The sequence below is a fragment of the Entelurus aequoreus genome, linkage group LG25 (genome assembly GCF_033978785.1).
Source record: "Entelurus aequoreus isolate RoL-2023_Sb linkage group LG25, RoL_Eaeq_v1.1, whole genome shotgun sequence".
Lineage (NCBI taxonomy): Eukaryota > Metazoa > Chordata > Actinopteri > Syngnathiformes > Syngnathidae > Entelurus > Entelurus aequoreus.
In genome coordinates, this window is record NC_084755.1 from 11063846 (window position 1) to 11078370 (window position 14525).

Sequence of the window (14525 nt, forward strand, 5' to 3'; positions counted from 1 at the left end):
AAAGCGTTTATCGGCCGATAATATCGGCAGTCCAATATTATCGGACAGCCCTAGTCACGACCTGTCACATCACGCCCTGACTTATTTTGACTTTTTTTTGCTGTTTTCCTGTGTGTAGTGTTTTAGTTCTTGTCTTGCGCTCCTATTTTGGTGGCTTTTCCTCTTTTTTTGGGGTATTTTCCTATAGCAGTTTCATGTCTTCCTTTGAGCGATATTTCCCGCATCTACTTTGTTTTAGCAATCAAGAATATTTCAGTTGTTTTTATCCTTATTTGTGGGGACATTGTTGATCGTCATGTCATGTTCGGATGTATTCTGTGGACGCCGTCTTTGCTCCACAGTAAGTCTTTGCTGTCATCCAGCATTCTGTTTTTGTTTACTTTGTAGCCAGTTCAGTTTTAGTTTCGTTCGGCATAGCCTTCCCTCAGCTTCAATGCCTTTTCTTAGGGGTACTCACCTTTTGTTTATTTTTGGTTTTAACATTAGATACCTTTTTACCTGCACCCTGCTTCCCAGCTGTCGTCGAAATATTGTGATCACGACAAACTATCGTCGTTGTTCCCGACATCTACAAAGCGATTAACTACCTGCTGCCACCTACTGATGTGGAAGAGTATTACACGGTTACTCTGCCGAGCTCCAGACAGCACAGACACTCAACAACAACACATTATTTGTGGATTATAATTACTGGTTTGCAAAAAATATTTTTAACCCAATTAGGTGAAATTAGATAATCTCCCACGGCACACCAGACTTTATCTGCACAGTGGTTGAAAAACACTGCACTAGATGACCTTGTGGTGAAAAAATAGCTTATATAGTCATGTATTTGTTCCTTTTTAGTAATATTTATGGAGTACTCGTGTTTTTCACAGGATGCAATGTTACAAGCCGAGACAACCCCCATATTCCTCTGCAATTTCAAAACATATTTAAACATGTTAGTGATAAAGTGCAAAAGGCTTAGCCTAACATTGTGACATACAGAGTAAAGTAACTAGCAAGTCTCTTGAAGTCTATATTGATTGTCATTTTGCAGGGCACAGTGGTCGACACACAGTTTTTCACTGCTCTCCTGCCGCCTCTCCCTGTCCTTTCTCTGTTCTGGAATGCAACTGAGTCCTCAGGTGTAGGGCAACGGCACTTTTTTTATTTTTTATTTTTGCCCGTCATTCACAATTCTTACGTGAGGCAAGAATACAAGTCTTTCCATTTTCTGTGTATTTTAATTAGTAAAAAAAGTGCTGGTAAGAGGCAGCTAACAATGCAGGTGATGGGGATTGATCAATTCTGCATAGAAGAGGCCTCTAAAAACATTTGGAAAAACTTTGTTTTATATACATGCTCAGGCCTCGAATTTCAACTTTTTAAGGTCAAGGCAAGTGTTGCCTTAAGGAGGGCTCATATTTTAGGGCACCAAGGCAAACATTATTTTCTTTCGAGGCAGGGGCTCCAAAGAATGCATGCATGCATATATATATATATATATATATATATATATATATATATATATATATATATATATATATATATATATATATATATATATATATATATATATATATATATATATATATATATAATGTGTATATATATATATATATATATATATATATATATAATGTGTATATATATATATATATATATATATATATATATATATATAATGTGTATATATATATATATATAAAATGTATATATATATATATATATGTGTGTGTGTGTGTGTGTATATATGTATGTGTGCGTGTAATATATATATATATATACTGTATATACATATATGTATATACTGTATATATATATACACTACCGTTCAAAAGTTTGGGGTTACCCAAAAAATTTTGTGGAATAGCCTTCATTTCTAAGAACAAGAATATACTGTCGAGTTTCAGATGAAAGTTCTCTTTTTCTGGCCATTTTGAGCGTTTAATTGACCCCACAAATGTGATGCTCCAGAAACTCAATCTGCTCAAAGGAAGGTCAGTTTTGTAGCTTCTGTAACGAGCCAAACTGTTTTCAGATGTGTGAACATGATTGCACAAGGGTTTTCTAATCATCAATTAGCCTTCTGAGCCAATGAGCAAACACATTGTACCATTAGAACACTGGAGTGATAGTTGCTGGAAATGGGCCTCTATACCCCTATGTAGATATTGCACCAAAAACCAGACATTTGCAGCTAGAATAGTCATTTACCACATTATCAATGTATAGAGTGTATTTCTTTAAAGTTAAGACTAGTTTAGAGTTATCTTCATTGAAAAGTACAGTGCTTTTCCTTCAAAAATAAGGACATTTCAATGTGACCCCAAACTTTTAAACGGTAGTGTACACATGCACAGTCATGGTCAAAAGTTTACATACACTTGTAAAGAACATAATGTCATGGCTGTCTCGAGTTTCCAATAATTTCTACAACTTATTTTTTTGTGATAGAGTGATTGGAGCACATACTTGTTGGTCACAAAAAAATCATTCATGAAGTTTGGTTCTTTTATGAATTTATTATGGGTCTACTGAAAATGTGAGCAAATGTGCTGGGTCAAAAGTATACATACAGCAATGTTAATATTTGCTTACATGTCCCTTGGCAAGTTTCACTGCAATAAGGCGCTTTTGGTAGCCATCCACAAGCTTCTGGTGAACTTTTTGACCACTCCTCTTGACAAAATTGGTGCAATTTAGCTAAATTTGTTGATTTTCTGACATGGACTTGTTTCTTCAGCATTGTCCGCACGTTTAGTCAGGACTTTGGGAAGGCCATTCTAAAACCTTAATTCTAGCCTGATTTAGCCATTCCTTTACCACTTTTGACCTGTGTTTGGTGTCATTGTCCTGTTGGAACACCCAACTGCGCCCAAGACCCAACCTCCGGGCTGATGATTTTAGGTTGTCCTGAAGAATTTGGAGGTAATCCTCCTTTTTCATTGTCCCATTTGTAAAGCACCAGTTCCATTGGCAGCAAAACAGGCCCAGAGCATAATACTACCACCACCATGCTTGACGGTAGGGATGGTGTTCTTGGGATTAAAGGCCTCGACTTTTCTCCTCCAAACATATTGCTGGGTTTTGTGGCCAAACATCTTAATTTTTGTTTCATCTGACATCACATGGACAAAGATAAGACCTTCTGGAGGAAAGTTCTGTTCTGTGGATGATGGGAAAAAATCTAAATAAGGAAATGCAGTTCTTGTTCAGTTAAATATTTGTCAAGGTTAGTACATTGCCATGAGTGGCCCTCCATTTTTGGTAGTACAATGATGCAGGGACTCTTTAACTTGCACCGATGACTAAACGGGATGAGTTGTTTCGGGCAAAACATCAGAGCCATTAGAATAATGAATCTCCACTAGAATAATTACCTGAGGCTGTTGGTGTTAGCGGGGGTAAATCATGTCTGAGTCAGCAAGGTGGGGTCTGATGTGTACGACATGAGCACCTTCTCACTCATGCTCATAATTGCTAAAGACGACTTTGTCTTTGCATGACGCTCTGAAGTCATCTCTGCACGCTCAGTCATCCCGGAGAGCCAGACCGTCCTACACCAACGTTTTGATGACAACATAGGCTAGCAATTAGGATGAATGCTAGGATTAATTTATTGTCTTAAAATGTATATATATATTTTTTTACATGCAAAAGTTTCTGTATTTGCATAAAGTAGTGATGTGCGGATATATACCGACATATCCATATCGCCAATACCAGATCTTTGTGCTCTAATATCGATTCTCAAATCAAAATATCGATACTTTTTAGTGTTGTCCCGATACCAAAATTATTTCGATACTTTTCAGAACTTTTATAAATAAAGGGGACCACAAAAAATTGCATTATTGGCTTATTTGCAACATGTTCAGTATTTTCACATGAACCTGTTCATGTAACGGAACAGTGACTTACTTTTTATTCTAATAGTAGTTCTTATCTCATTTAAAAAAATTTTTTTTTAATGTTTCATTTTCTTATGGTTTAAAACACCATTTTTGTGTACAAAACTTTGTATGAATTTTTTCCCCTGTTCCATTGTTATTCAAGTCTCTACCTCAATATACTTCAGAGTTTGAAATAAATAAATATATAATATTAACTAACATAATAATAACAATAATAATAATAATACAATTATAACAGTAATAAATAGTATGTAGTGGATATTATCTAATAAATAACACAACTTTTTACATTTTAGCAGACACAACTAAAATTAAAGCTGCAAGCAGCGATGGACGGGACCGACTTTGAGGGCTCATAAAATCCAAACCGGAGCAGTAATTAAAACTCTTTCATCAACTTTTAATCAGAGGGGTTCAATCTCTCTCCTGTGCTAATTTGAAGCCGACACGACAAACGCGCTCAGAGGAGATAATGTTTGAAAAAAGGTGACTGTTTTTACTCAACTCTTGTTTTGAAGGGGCAATTGCAAAATTCCTGTGGATTTTTGCTGGGGGTTGTCAGTGTATGAAATATAGGTCTAAGTGAGACCTACATAGAGGTTTTTGTTTCATGTCTCTACGACATTCCTACTGGGAGTTACAGGCAGTTTTGTCTGTGTTTTCTTCCTAGGGCGCGCTAGAGCGCAATTTTGAGTTTTGGGGTTTGGTTTTTTGATTAGGTCGCAATTTTTTGCCAGTCCTGATGTGTGTGTCCAATTTGGTGAGTTTTGAAGCATGTTAAGGGGGTCAAATTACAGCTCAAAGAGGCGGCGGTATAATAATAAAACGCTAGAAATACAATAGGGTCCTCTGTCCCAAAGAGACTTGGTCCCTAATAATGCTATTTGGTAACAGTAGAAGGGAAAGACAAATACAAATAGATGGAATAGAAATTGAAAGAGTAAAGGAAACCAAATGTCTAGGTATAATGATAGATGATAAAATTAACTGGAAATCTCATGTAAAAAATATACAACATAAAGTAGCAAGAAACACGTCAATAATGAATACAGCAAAACATGTTCTAGACCAAAAATCCCTTCATATTCTCTACTGCTCGCTAGTGTTACCATATCTGAGTTATTGTGCAGAAATATGGGGAAATAACTGCAAAAGTACACTTCATTCATTAACTGTGTTACAAAAAAGATCAGTTAGAATAATACATAATGTTGGATATAGAGAACATACAAACCCTTTATTTATTAAATCTAAAATACTAAAATTCCACGACATAGTGAATTTGCAAACAGCTAAAATTATACACAAACCAAACTATAATCTGCTACCCAAGAATGTACAACAATTCTTCTCAACAAGAGGAGAAATATAACCTTAGAGAAAAATGTAATTTAAAAGATTTGTACGCGCGTACAACACTTAAGACCTTCAGTATATCCGTATGTGGAATTAAATGATGGAATGGATTAAGCAAAGAAATCAAACAATGTACTAATATGATCCACTTCAAGAAACTCTTCAAACTTAAAGTGTTTACAAAGTACAAAGAAGAAGAACCATGACAAACATTCTGAATTTATTGCATCCATCCATCCATTCATTTTCTAGATAATCTTACTTATCTCACTATTATTTATTTTTAATGTTATTACTTATGGAGTATATTGTGAATAAATTGAGAACAGGAAGTGAACAAAACTTTTAGCAACTGCTATGTAAAGGAAAAGGGGTAGGAGTAAATGAGCTCAGCTTCTTCCTACTCCTTTTCGAACACGTTGAATAGAGAAACTGGAAATTATGATGTATCATGTTGTATGCATGCATGTTCCAAATAAACACAAACTCAAAAAACCCCCAAAAAACTCAAGAGGTACATTTGCACAAAGTATCTGTATCGGATCGGTATTGCCGATACCAGCCGGAATTTTACTCTGTACTATACTGCCATATTCCTCCCCATCTATGGAAGCATTAAATCAGGGGTGTCAAACGTACGGCCCGAGGTCTGGATCAGGCCCGCGAACAGGTTTTATCCGGCCCGCGGGATGAGTTTGCTGAGTATAAGAATTAACCAAAAATTTTTGAATGAAAGAAACTGCTGTTCTAAATGTGTCCACTGGATGTCGCAACAGCAATTCTTTGTATCTTTGTAGATGATGCTACATATGTACAAAACAAACCACATGATGTTAGTACATCTGTCGAAAATGATCAATGATCGGTGGCTAATTGCTTTGTAAATGTCGGGCACAGCGGGAGGCAGGGTGCAGGTAAAAAGGTGTCTAATGCTTTAACCAAAAATAAACAAAAGGTGAGTGCCCCTAAGAAAAGGCATTGAAGCTTAGGGAAGGCTATGCAGAACAAAACTAAAACGGAACTGGCTACAAAGTAAACAAAAACAGAATGCTGGACGACAGCAAAGACTTACTGTAGAGCAAAGACGGCGTCCACAAAGTACATCCGAACATGACATGACAATCAACAATGTCCCCACAAAGAAGGATAAAAACAACTGAAATATTCTTGATTGCTAAAACAAAGTAGATCGCGCAAAGGAAGACATGAAACTGCTACAGGAAAATACCAAAAAAAGGGAAAAACATACACACTACACACAAGAAAACACAAAATAAGTCAGGGTGTGATGTGACAGGTGGTGACAGTACACCTACTTTGAGACAAGAGCTATATTGATGCATGGTTGGTTATGGTTTAAAGTGATATCCTGAGTCGGGACCCAGGGTGGACCGCTCGCCTGTGCATCGGTAGGGGACATCTCTGCGCTGCTGACCCGTCTCCGCTCGGGATGGTCTCCTGCTGGCCCCACTATGGACTGGACTCTCACTATTATGTTGGATCCACTATGGACTGGACTCTCACTATTATGTTAGATCCACTATGGACTGGACTCTCACACTATTATGTTAGATCCACTATGGACTGGACTCTCACTATTATGTTAGATCCACTATTAGATCCACTATGGACTGGACTCTCACTATGTTAGATCCATAATGGACTGGACTCTCACTATTATGTTAGATCCACTATGGACTGGACTCTCACTATTATGTTAGATCCACTATGGACTGGACTCTCACACTATTATGTTGGATCCACTATGGACTGGACTCTCACTATTATGTTAGATCCACTATGGACTGGACTCACACTATTATGTTGGATCCACTATGGACTGGACTTTCATTATTTTATGCTGGACCCACTCCACGTCCATTGCACCGGTCTCCCCTAGAGGGGGGGTCACCCACATCTGGGGTCCTCTCCAAGGTTTCTCATTGTCATCCCACTGGGTTGAGTTTTTCCTTGATCTGAACGGAGGATGTCGTTGTGGCTTGTGCAGCCCTTTGAGACACTTGTGATTCAGGGCTGTATAAATAAACATTGATTGATTGATTGATATCCAACAATTGCAACTAGAGATAGGCCGATAAATGCTTTAAAATGTAATATCGGAAATTATCGGTATCATTTTTTAAAATTATTGGTATCGTTTATTTATTTATTTATTTTGTTTTAAAATTATATCAACATAAAAAACACAAGATACACTTACAATTAGTGCACCAACCCAAAAAACCTCCCACCCCATTCACACTCATTCACACAAAAGGGTTGTTCCTTTCTGTTATTAATATTCTGGTTCCTACATTATATATCAATATATATCAATACAGTCTGCAAGGGATACAGTCCGTAAGCACACATGATTGTGCGTGCTGCTGGTCCACTAATAGTACTAACCTTTAACAGTTAATTTGACTCATTTTCATTAATTACTAGTTTCTATGTAACTGTTTTTATATTGTTTTAATTTATTTTTTTATTCAAGAAAATGTTTTTAATTTATTTATCTTATTTTATTTTATAATTTTTTTTAAAAAGGACCTTTTCTTCACCATACCTGGTTGTCCAAATTAGGCATAATAATGTGTTAATTCCACGACTGTATACATCAGTATCGGTTGATATCGGTATCGGTAATTAAAGAGTTGGACAATATCGGAATATCGGATATCGGCAAAAAGTCATTGTCGGACATCCCTAATTGCAACTTTTTACTGTCAAATGTGTTTAGTTTTTAAATGATTTCTGCTGGAGGTCTGTCTCCGGATTTTTTCAACGCAAAAAATGCGCCTCGGCTCGAAAAAAGTTGAAAAACACTGCATTAAATACTATACTGTGTTGAAAGTGAATTCTGGCGCCCCCTGTGGCCAGCCAGGGCATCACACCCTGGTGAGTTTATTGTTACAGAATACTGTTACAAAGAATTTCTCAGAAGGTGATTACACAAACGCTTTCTGCAAAGACTGAATCATTACCTCACACAATGGACGATAAAGAGGAACTTCAACCTAATTATGAAAATAATAAACACATCATCTCTTCTTTTTTTTTTTGGATGTGTGGGGAAGAAAGAGATGAATAAAAGGTGGAATAAAAAAAAAAAAAGTGGAGCTCATTCAGCTAGATCAAGGGGGAGGAGCAGAGGAGTAAATGTGCCTCACAGAACAGGAATGAGAAAAAAAAGAGAACGAGAGAGAGAGAGACAGAAAAAGAAAACAAAAAAGAGCTTCCTGTCAATCTGCCAGCACACCGAGGCTTTACTGGAAAGAGGGGGCGGGGCTTCGTCACTGTATATCCCACCAGAAGCACACTAAGCAGGCCTTTATAAAGCATGCAGTGTGTCCCTGCAGACTGCACACACTGCTACCAAAGCCGCAACAAAGTACATGCTCTTAAAAAACATTTTTTGGGGAATTTGAAACATCTTCCAAGACAGAGGCCTTCTAAAACATTTGGATTAAAAACTTTTCAAAGACTTCAAAGAAGAGGTGAGCATTTTTTATTCTGAATGTACTTTTACAGTAACCCTGGTGAGTTTATTATGTGGTATTATCAGAGTGTAGAAGCCGGTACTGGAAATATCGCGCAATAATTAGTATTATTGTATAGTATTATACTTTTTAGAGTCAAACTCATCTTCAAAGTTGAGCACAAAGCTCAGAAGAGAGACGAAGTGAAGTGGCCACTTGTACTTTTTAAAAAAAAGTTATATTCAAAGTGTATTGTACTAGACTGTACTCTAGACACAGGCTTCTCATTTCAAGCTAGAGTCAAACACAATGCTGTGTTTCTTCTCTCCCAAGAATAGAGGTTTCCCTGCCAGGAAAAAGAGAAAACTTATCTTATAGCTAGGGATTTTTTTTGCTAAAGTGTGGACTAGAAATAGGGGAAACCATACCCCTTAAATTGTAAAAACTTTTGTACTTTTTGAGTATGTTAGAAATAGATGTATAGTATGGGAGCTATACACAGTAAGAGCTAATACTGGACTTCAAAAGGAATTTGTGTACCTCTTTTTGCTAGAGTATGGACTAGAAATAGGGAAACCTTACCCCTAAAGTTGTAAAAACTTTTGTACTTTTTGAGTATGTTAGAAATAGATGTATAGTATGGGGACTATACACAGTAAGAGCTAATACTGGAGTTCAAAGGGAATTTGTGTACCTCTTTTTGCCAGAGTATGGACTAGAAATAGGGAAACCATATCCCTAATGTTGTAAAAACTTTTATACTTTTTCATTTGTTAGAAAGAGATATATAGTATGGGAGCTACACACAGTAAGAGCTAATACTGGACTTCAAAGGGAATTTGTGTACCTCTTTTTGCAAGAGTATGGACTAGAAATAGGGAAACCATACCCCTAAAGTTGTAAAAACTTTTACACTTTTTCATTTGTTAGAAAAATATCTATAGTATGGGAGCTATACACAGTAGGAGCTAATACTGGACTTCGAAGGGAATTTGTGTACCCCTTTTTGCTAGAGTGTGGACAAGAAATAGGGAAACCTTACCCCTAAACTTGTAAAACTTGTAAAAGAAAGGTAAAGTAGAGGAGGTACACAAAGTAAGAGCTAATACTGGACTTCAAAGTGAATTTCTGTACCTCTTTTTGCTAGAGTGTGGACTAGAAATAGGGAAACCTTACCCCTAAACTTGTAAAACTTGTAAAAGAAAGGTAAAGTAAAGGAGGTACACAAAGTAAGAGCTAATACTGGACTTCAAAGTGAATTTCTGTACCTCTTTTTGCTAGAGTGCGGACTAGAAATAGGGAAACCTTACCCCTAAACTTGTAAAACTTGTAAAAGAAAGGTATAGTAAAGGAGGTACACACAGTAAGAGCTAATATTGTACTTCAAATGGAATTTGTGTACCTCTTTTTGCTAGAGTGCGGTCTAGAAATAGGGAAACCTTACCCCTAAACTTGTAAAACTTGTAAAAGAAAGGTATAGTAAAGGAGGTACACACAATAAGAGCTAATAATGGACTTAAAGGGGAATTTGTGTACCTCTTTTTGCTCGAGTGTGGACTAGAAATAGGGAAACCTTACCCCTAAACTTGTAAAACTTGTAAAAGAAAGGTATAGTAAAGGAGGTACACACAATAAGAGCTAATAATGGACTTAAAGGGGAATTTGTGTACCTCTTTTTGCTCGAGTGTGGACTAGAAATAGGGAAACCTTACCTCTAAACTTGTAAAACTTGTAAAGGAGGTACACACACTAAGAGCTAATATTGTACTTCAAAGGGAATTTGTGTAGCTATTTTTGCTAGAGTGCGGACTAGAAATAGGGAAACCTTACCCCTAAACTTGTAAAACTTGTAAAAGAGAGGTATAGTAAAGGAGGTACACACAGTAAGAGCTAATAATGGACTTAAAGGGGAATTTGTGTACCTCTTTTTGCTCGAGTGTGGACTAGAAATAGGGAAACCTTACCCCTAAACTTGTAAAACTTGTAAAGGAGGTACACACACTAAGAGCTAATACTGTACTTCAAAGGGAATTTGTGTAGCTATTTTTGCCAGAGTGCGGACTAGAAATAGGGAAACCTTACCCCTAAACTTGTAAAACTTGTAAAAGAGAGGTATAGTAAAGGAGGTACACACAATAAGAGCTAATAATGGACTTAAAGGGGAATTTGTGTACCTCTTTTTGCTCGAGTGTGGACTAGAAATAGGGAAACCTTACCCCTAAACTTGTAAAACTTGTAAAGGAGGTACACACACTAAGAGCTAATACTGTACTTCAAAGGGAATTTGTGTAGCTATTTTTGCTAGAGTGCGGACTAGAAATAGGGATACCTTACCCCTAAACTTGTAAAACTTGTAAAAGAAAGGTATAGTAAAGGAGGTACACACACTAAGAGCTAATATTGTACTTCAAAGGGAATTTGTGTAGCTATTTTTGCTAGAGTGCGGACTAGAAATAGGGAAACCTTACCCCTAAACTTGTAAAACTTGTAAAAGAGAGGTATAGTAAAGGAGGTACACACAATAAGAGCTAATAATGGACTTAAAGGGGAATTTGTGTACCTCTTTTTGCTCGAGTGTGGACTAGAAATAGGGAAACCTTACCCCTAAACTTGTAAAACTTGTAAAGGAGGTACACACACTAAGAGCCAATACTGTACTTCAAAGGGAATTTGTGTAGCTATTTTTGCTAGAGTGCGGACTAGAAATAGGGAAACCTTACCCCTAAACTTGTAAAACTTGTAAAAGAGAGGTATAGTAAAGGAGGTACACACACTAAGAGCTAATATTGTACTTCAAAGGGAATTTGTGTAGCTATTTTTGCTAGTGCGGACTAGAAATAGGGAAACCTTACCCCTAAACTTGTAAAACTTGTAAAAGAGAGGTATAGTAAAGGAGGTACACACAATAAGAGCTAATAATGGACTTAAAGGGGAATTTGTGTACCTCTTTTTGCTCGAGTGTGGACTAGAAATAGGGAAACCTTACCCCTAAACTTGTAAAACTTGTAAAGGAGGTACACACACTAAGAGCCAATACTGTACTTCAAAGGGAATTTGTGTAGCTATTTTTGCTAGAGTGCGGACTAGAAATAGGGAAACCTTACCCCTAAACTTGTAAAACTTGTAAAAGAGAGGTATAGTAAAGGAGGTACACACAATAAGAGCTAATATTGTACTTCAAAGGGAATTTGTGTAGCTATTTTTGCTAGAGTGCGGACTAGAAATAGGGAAACCTTACCCCTAAACTTGTAAAACTTGTAAAAGAGAGGTATAGTAAAGGAGGTACACACACTAAGAGCTAATATTGTACTTCAAAGGGAATTTGTGTAGCTATTTTTGCTAGAGTGCGGACTAGAAATAGGGAACCCTTACCCCTAAACTTGTAAAACTTGTAAAAGAGAGGTATAGTAAAGGAGGTACACACAATAAGAGCTAATAATGGACTTAAAGGGGAATTTGTGTACCTCTTTTTGCTCGAGTGTGGACTAGAAATAGGGAAACCTTACCCCTAAACTTTTAAAACTTGTAAAGGAGGTACACACACTAAGAGCTAATATTGTACTTCAAAGGGAATTTGTGTAGCTATTTTTGCTAGAGTGCGGACTAGAAATAGGGAACCCTTACCCCTAAACTTGTAAAACTTGTAAAAGAGAGGTATAGTAAAGGAGGTACACACAATAAGAGCTAATAATGGACTTAAAGGGGAATTTGTGTACCTCTTTTTGCTCGAGTGTGGACTAGAAATAGGGAAACCTTACCCCTAAACTTGTAAAACTTGTAAAGGAGGTACACACACTAAGAGCTAATATTGTACTTCAAAGGGAATTTGTGTAGCTATTTTTGCTAGAGTGCGGACTAGAAATAGGGAAACCTTACCCCTAAACTTGTAAAACTTGTAAAAAAAAGGTATAGTAAATGAGGTTCACACAGTAAGAGCTAATACTGGACTTTGAAGGGAATTTGTGTACGTCTTTTTGCTCGAGTGTGGACTAGAAATAGGGAAACAGGACTGTCATATCTATGCATTAGAAGTCAATGTATACTGTGCTATGTACTAAGGCTAAAAAGTCCAATAATAAGCTGCTCCAGTCCCGACTAACCCTTGTCCTTCTCTTGCCTCCTTAGGTGTCCGCTCACCATCATCTCCCCATAGTCCTCTTCTGTGGTGCCCAGTGCTCCCCAGGCCTCAGAACCGGTCACAGCGCCATGGTAACTCTCAGCAAGTGCTTCCCCGCCATGAGCAGCAGCCACTCGGACTCTCCCAACACGCGGCTGCCTCAGCGTTACAAGACGTTCGCGTCCAAGGCCCAGTACCAGATGGTCCTGGCCACGTTGCACAAGCTGAAGGAAAGCGGCTTCTACTGGGGCGCCATCACGGGCAAGGAGGCCAACGCCCTGCTGGGCGCCGAGAACACGGGCACGTTCCTCGTCCGGGACAGCTCGGACAACCGGCACCTGTTCACCCTCAGCATCAAGACGGCGTCGGGCACCAAGAACCTCCGCGTGCAATGCGACGCCGCCTCCTTTTACCTGCAAACGGACCCCAAGAACATTCACCTGATACCCCACTTTGACTGCATCCTCAAGCTGGTGCACTACTACATGCCCCAGAGCAAGGGGAACACCCGGACCGGGAACGTGGACTATATTTACACCGGCGGCGAGAAGGTCCCCCTGGAGCTGGTCAAGCCCCTAGCTTGCAGCCTGTCCACGTTGCAGCACCTGTGCAGGAAAACCGTCAACGGACATTTGGATATTTCCTCCAAAAGAGACCAACTTCCTCATCCTCTGAGGGAATTCCTGCAGGATTACGACGCCCCCATTTAAAGGGACTGGTTTTTGGTTCGGAAAAGTCCATCGTCCCCTGCAGGTCCAGTTGAGGACGGGGTGGCCAAGAAGAGGGTGCACTCACTGCACATAGACTGAAGTCCTCCTCTAATGATGCTGCTAACAATGCACTGTGAGGCCTCCGGGGTCTTTTGTTTGTGTTGCTGACGTCCGTCCGGCGCCCTGGAATCTTCCTCCCAGTGCATTCTGGGAATGCCACAGGCTTTACCGGCAGAGTGGCTTCACCTTTGGACCAGCTTTTTTTTTTTTTTTAAAAAGGCTGAACTTTGACTGAATCCTACACGGTGGTAGATTACTTGAGCAAAACGACAACAGGTTCTTTGGGTCCAGAATGGGAACCAAAATGCAGTGTAATTATTGTTTCGGGGGCACTGACAGGAACGCCACTGCTCGCCAATGAATGTATTTAAATGAAGCGTCTCCGTTGACGAGACGTGGTCTTATTTGATTGTCTTTTTTTTTTTTTTTTGGAGACGTCAAACCATGTTTACATTGAAGACAAAATGACACAGGTGTTGTCTCGCTCTCTTTTATAAAGATGTACTTTTTTGCCCGCCACAGCGCTGGCGTCCAATGCTTTAAGGTTGACGAAGTAAACACAACTTTGCACTTATTTATACTTGGATCAACATTTCAGTAATTTATAATAAAGAATGTTATTTTTCTACTGAATGACTTTGCATTCCTGTTTTTGTGATCCGTTCCAGTGGTTCTCAGACTTTCTTTCACAGTGAAAAAAACTTGGTTCTCCAAATCCCACCATAATGACCCACATTAAAATACAGTAGCGTAGTAGGCCCAAGTATTCATTAAAAACAAGGCAGAGGGTTAAGTATAATCAATATTTTTGGCCCCTGTAACATTACACACAGTTTGAGCAGTAGCACTGTGTTTGAATATAGGGAAATAAAACACTGTACTTTAATCCAGTGATTAT

At 38.3% G+C, this 14525-nt stretch overlaps 1 protein-coding gene across 2 annotated transcripts in view; it reads left to right on the forward strand.

Annotated features, from left to right (window-relative positions):
• The window catches only part of LOC133642603 (suppressor of cytokine signaling 3-like), a 60631-nt gene extending 46382 nt beyond the window's left edge, over positions 1-14249 (forward strand). The window contains exons 1-2 of one of the 2 annotated variants that reach the window (XM_062036892.1): positions 8604-8758; positions 12866-14248. In XM_062036892.1, the coding sequence (XP_061892876.1) occupies positions 12947-13567 (621 nt within the window). In that variant the 5' untranslated portion in view covers positions 8604-8758; positions 12866-12946 and the 3' untranslated portion in view covers positions 13568-14248. Of the gene's footprint in view, positions 1-8603; positions 8759-12865 lie in introns of those variants that run through there. The other variant, XM_062036893.1, reaches the window with a different exon arrangement.
• The last annotated feature ends 276 nt before the right edge of the window (positions 14250-14525 follow it).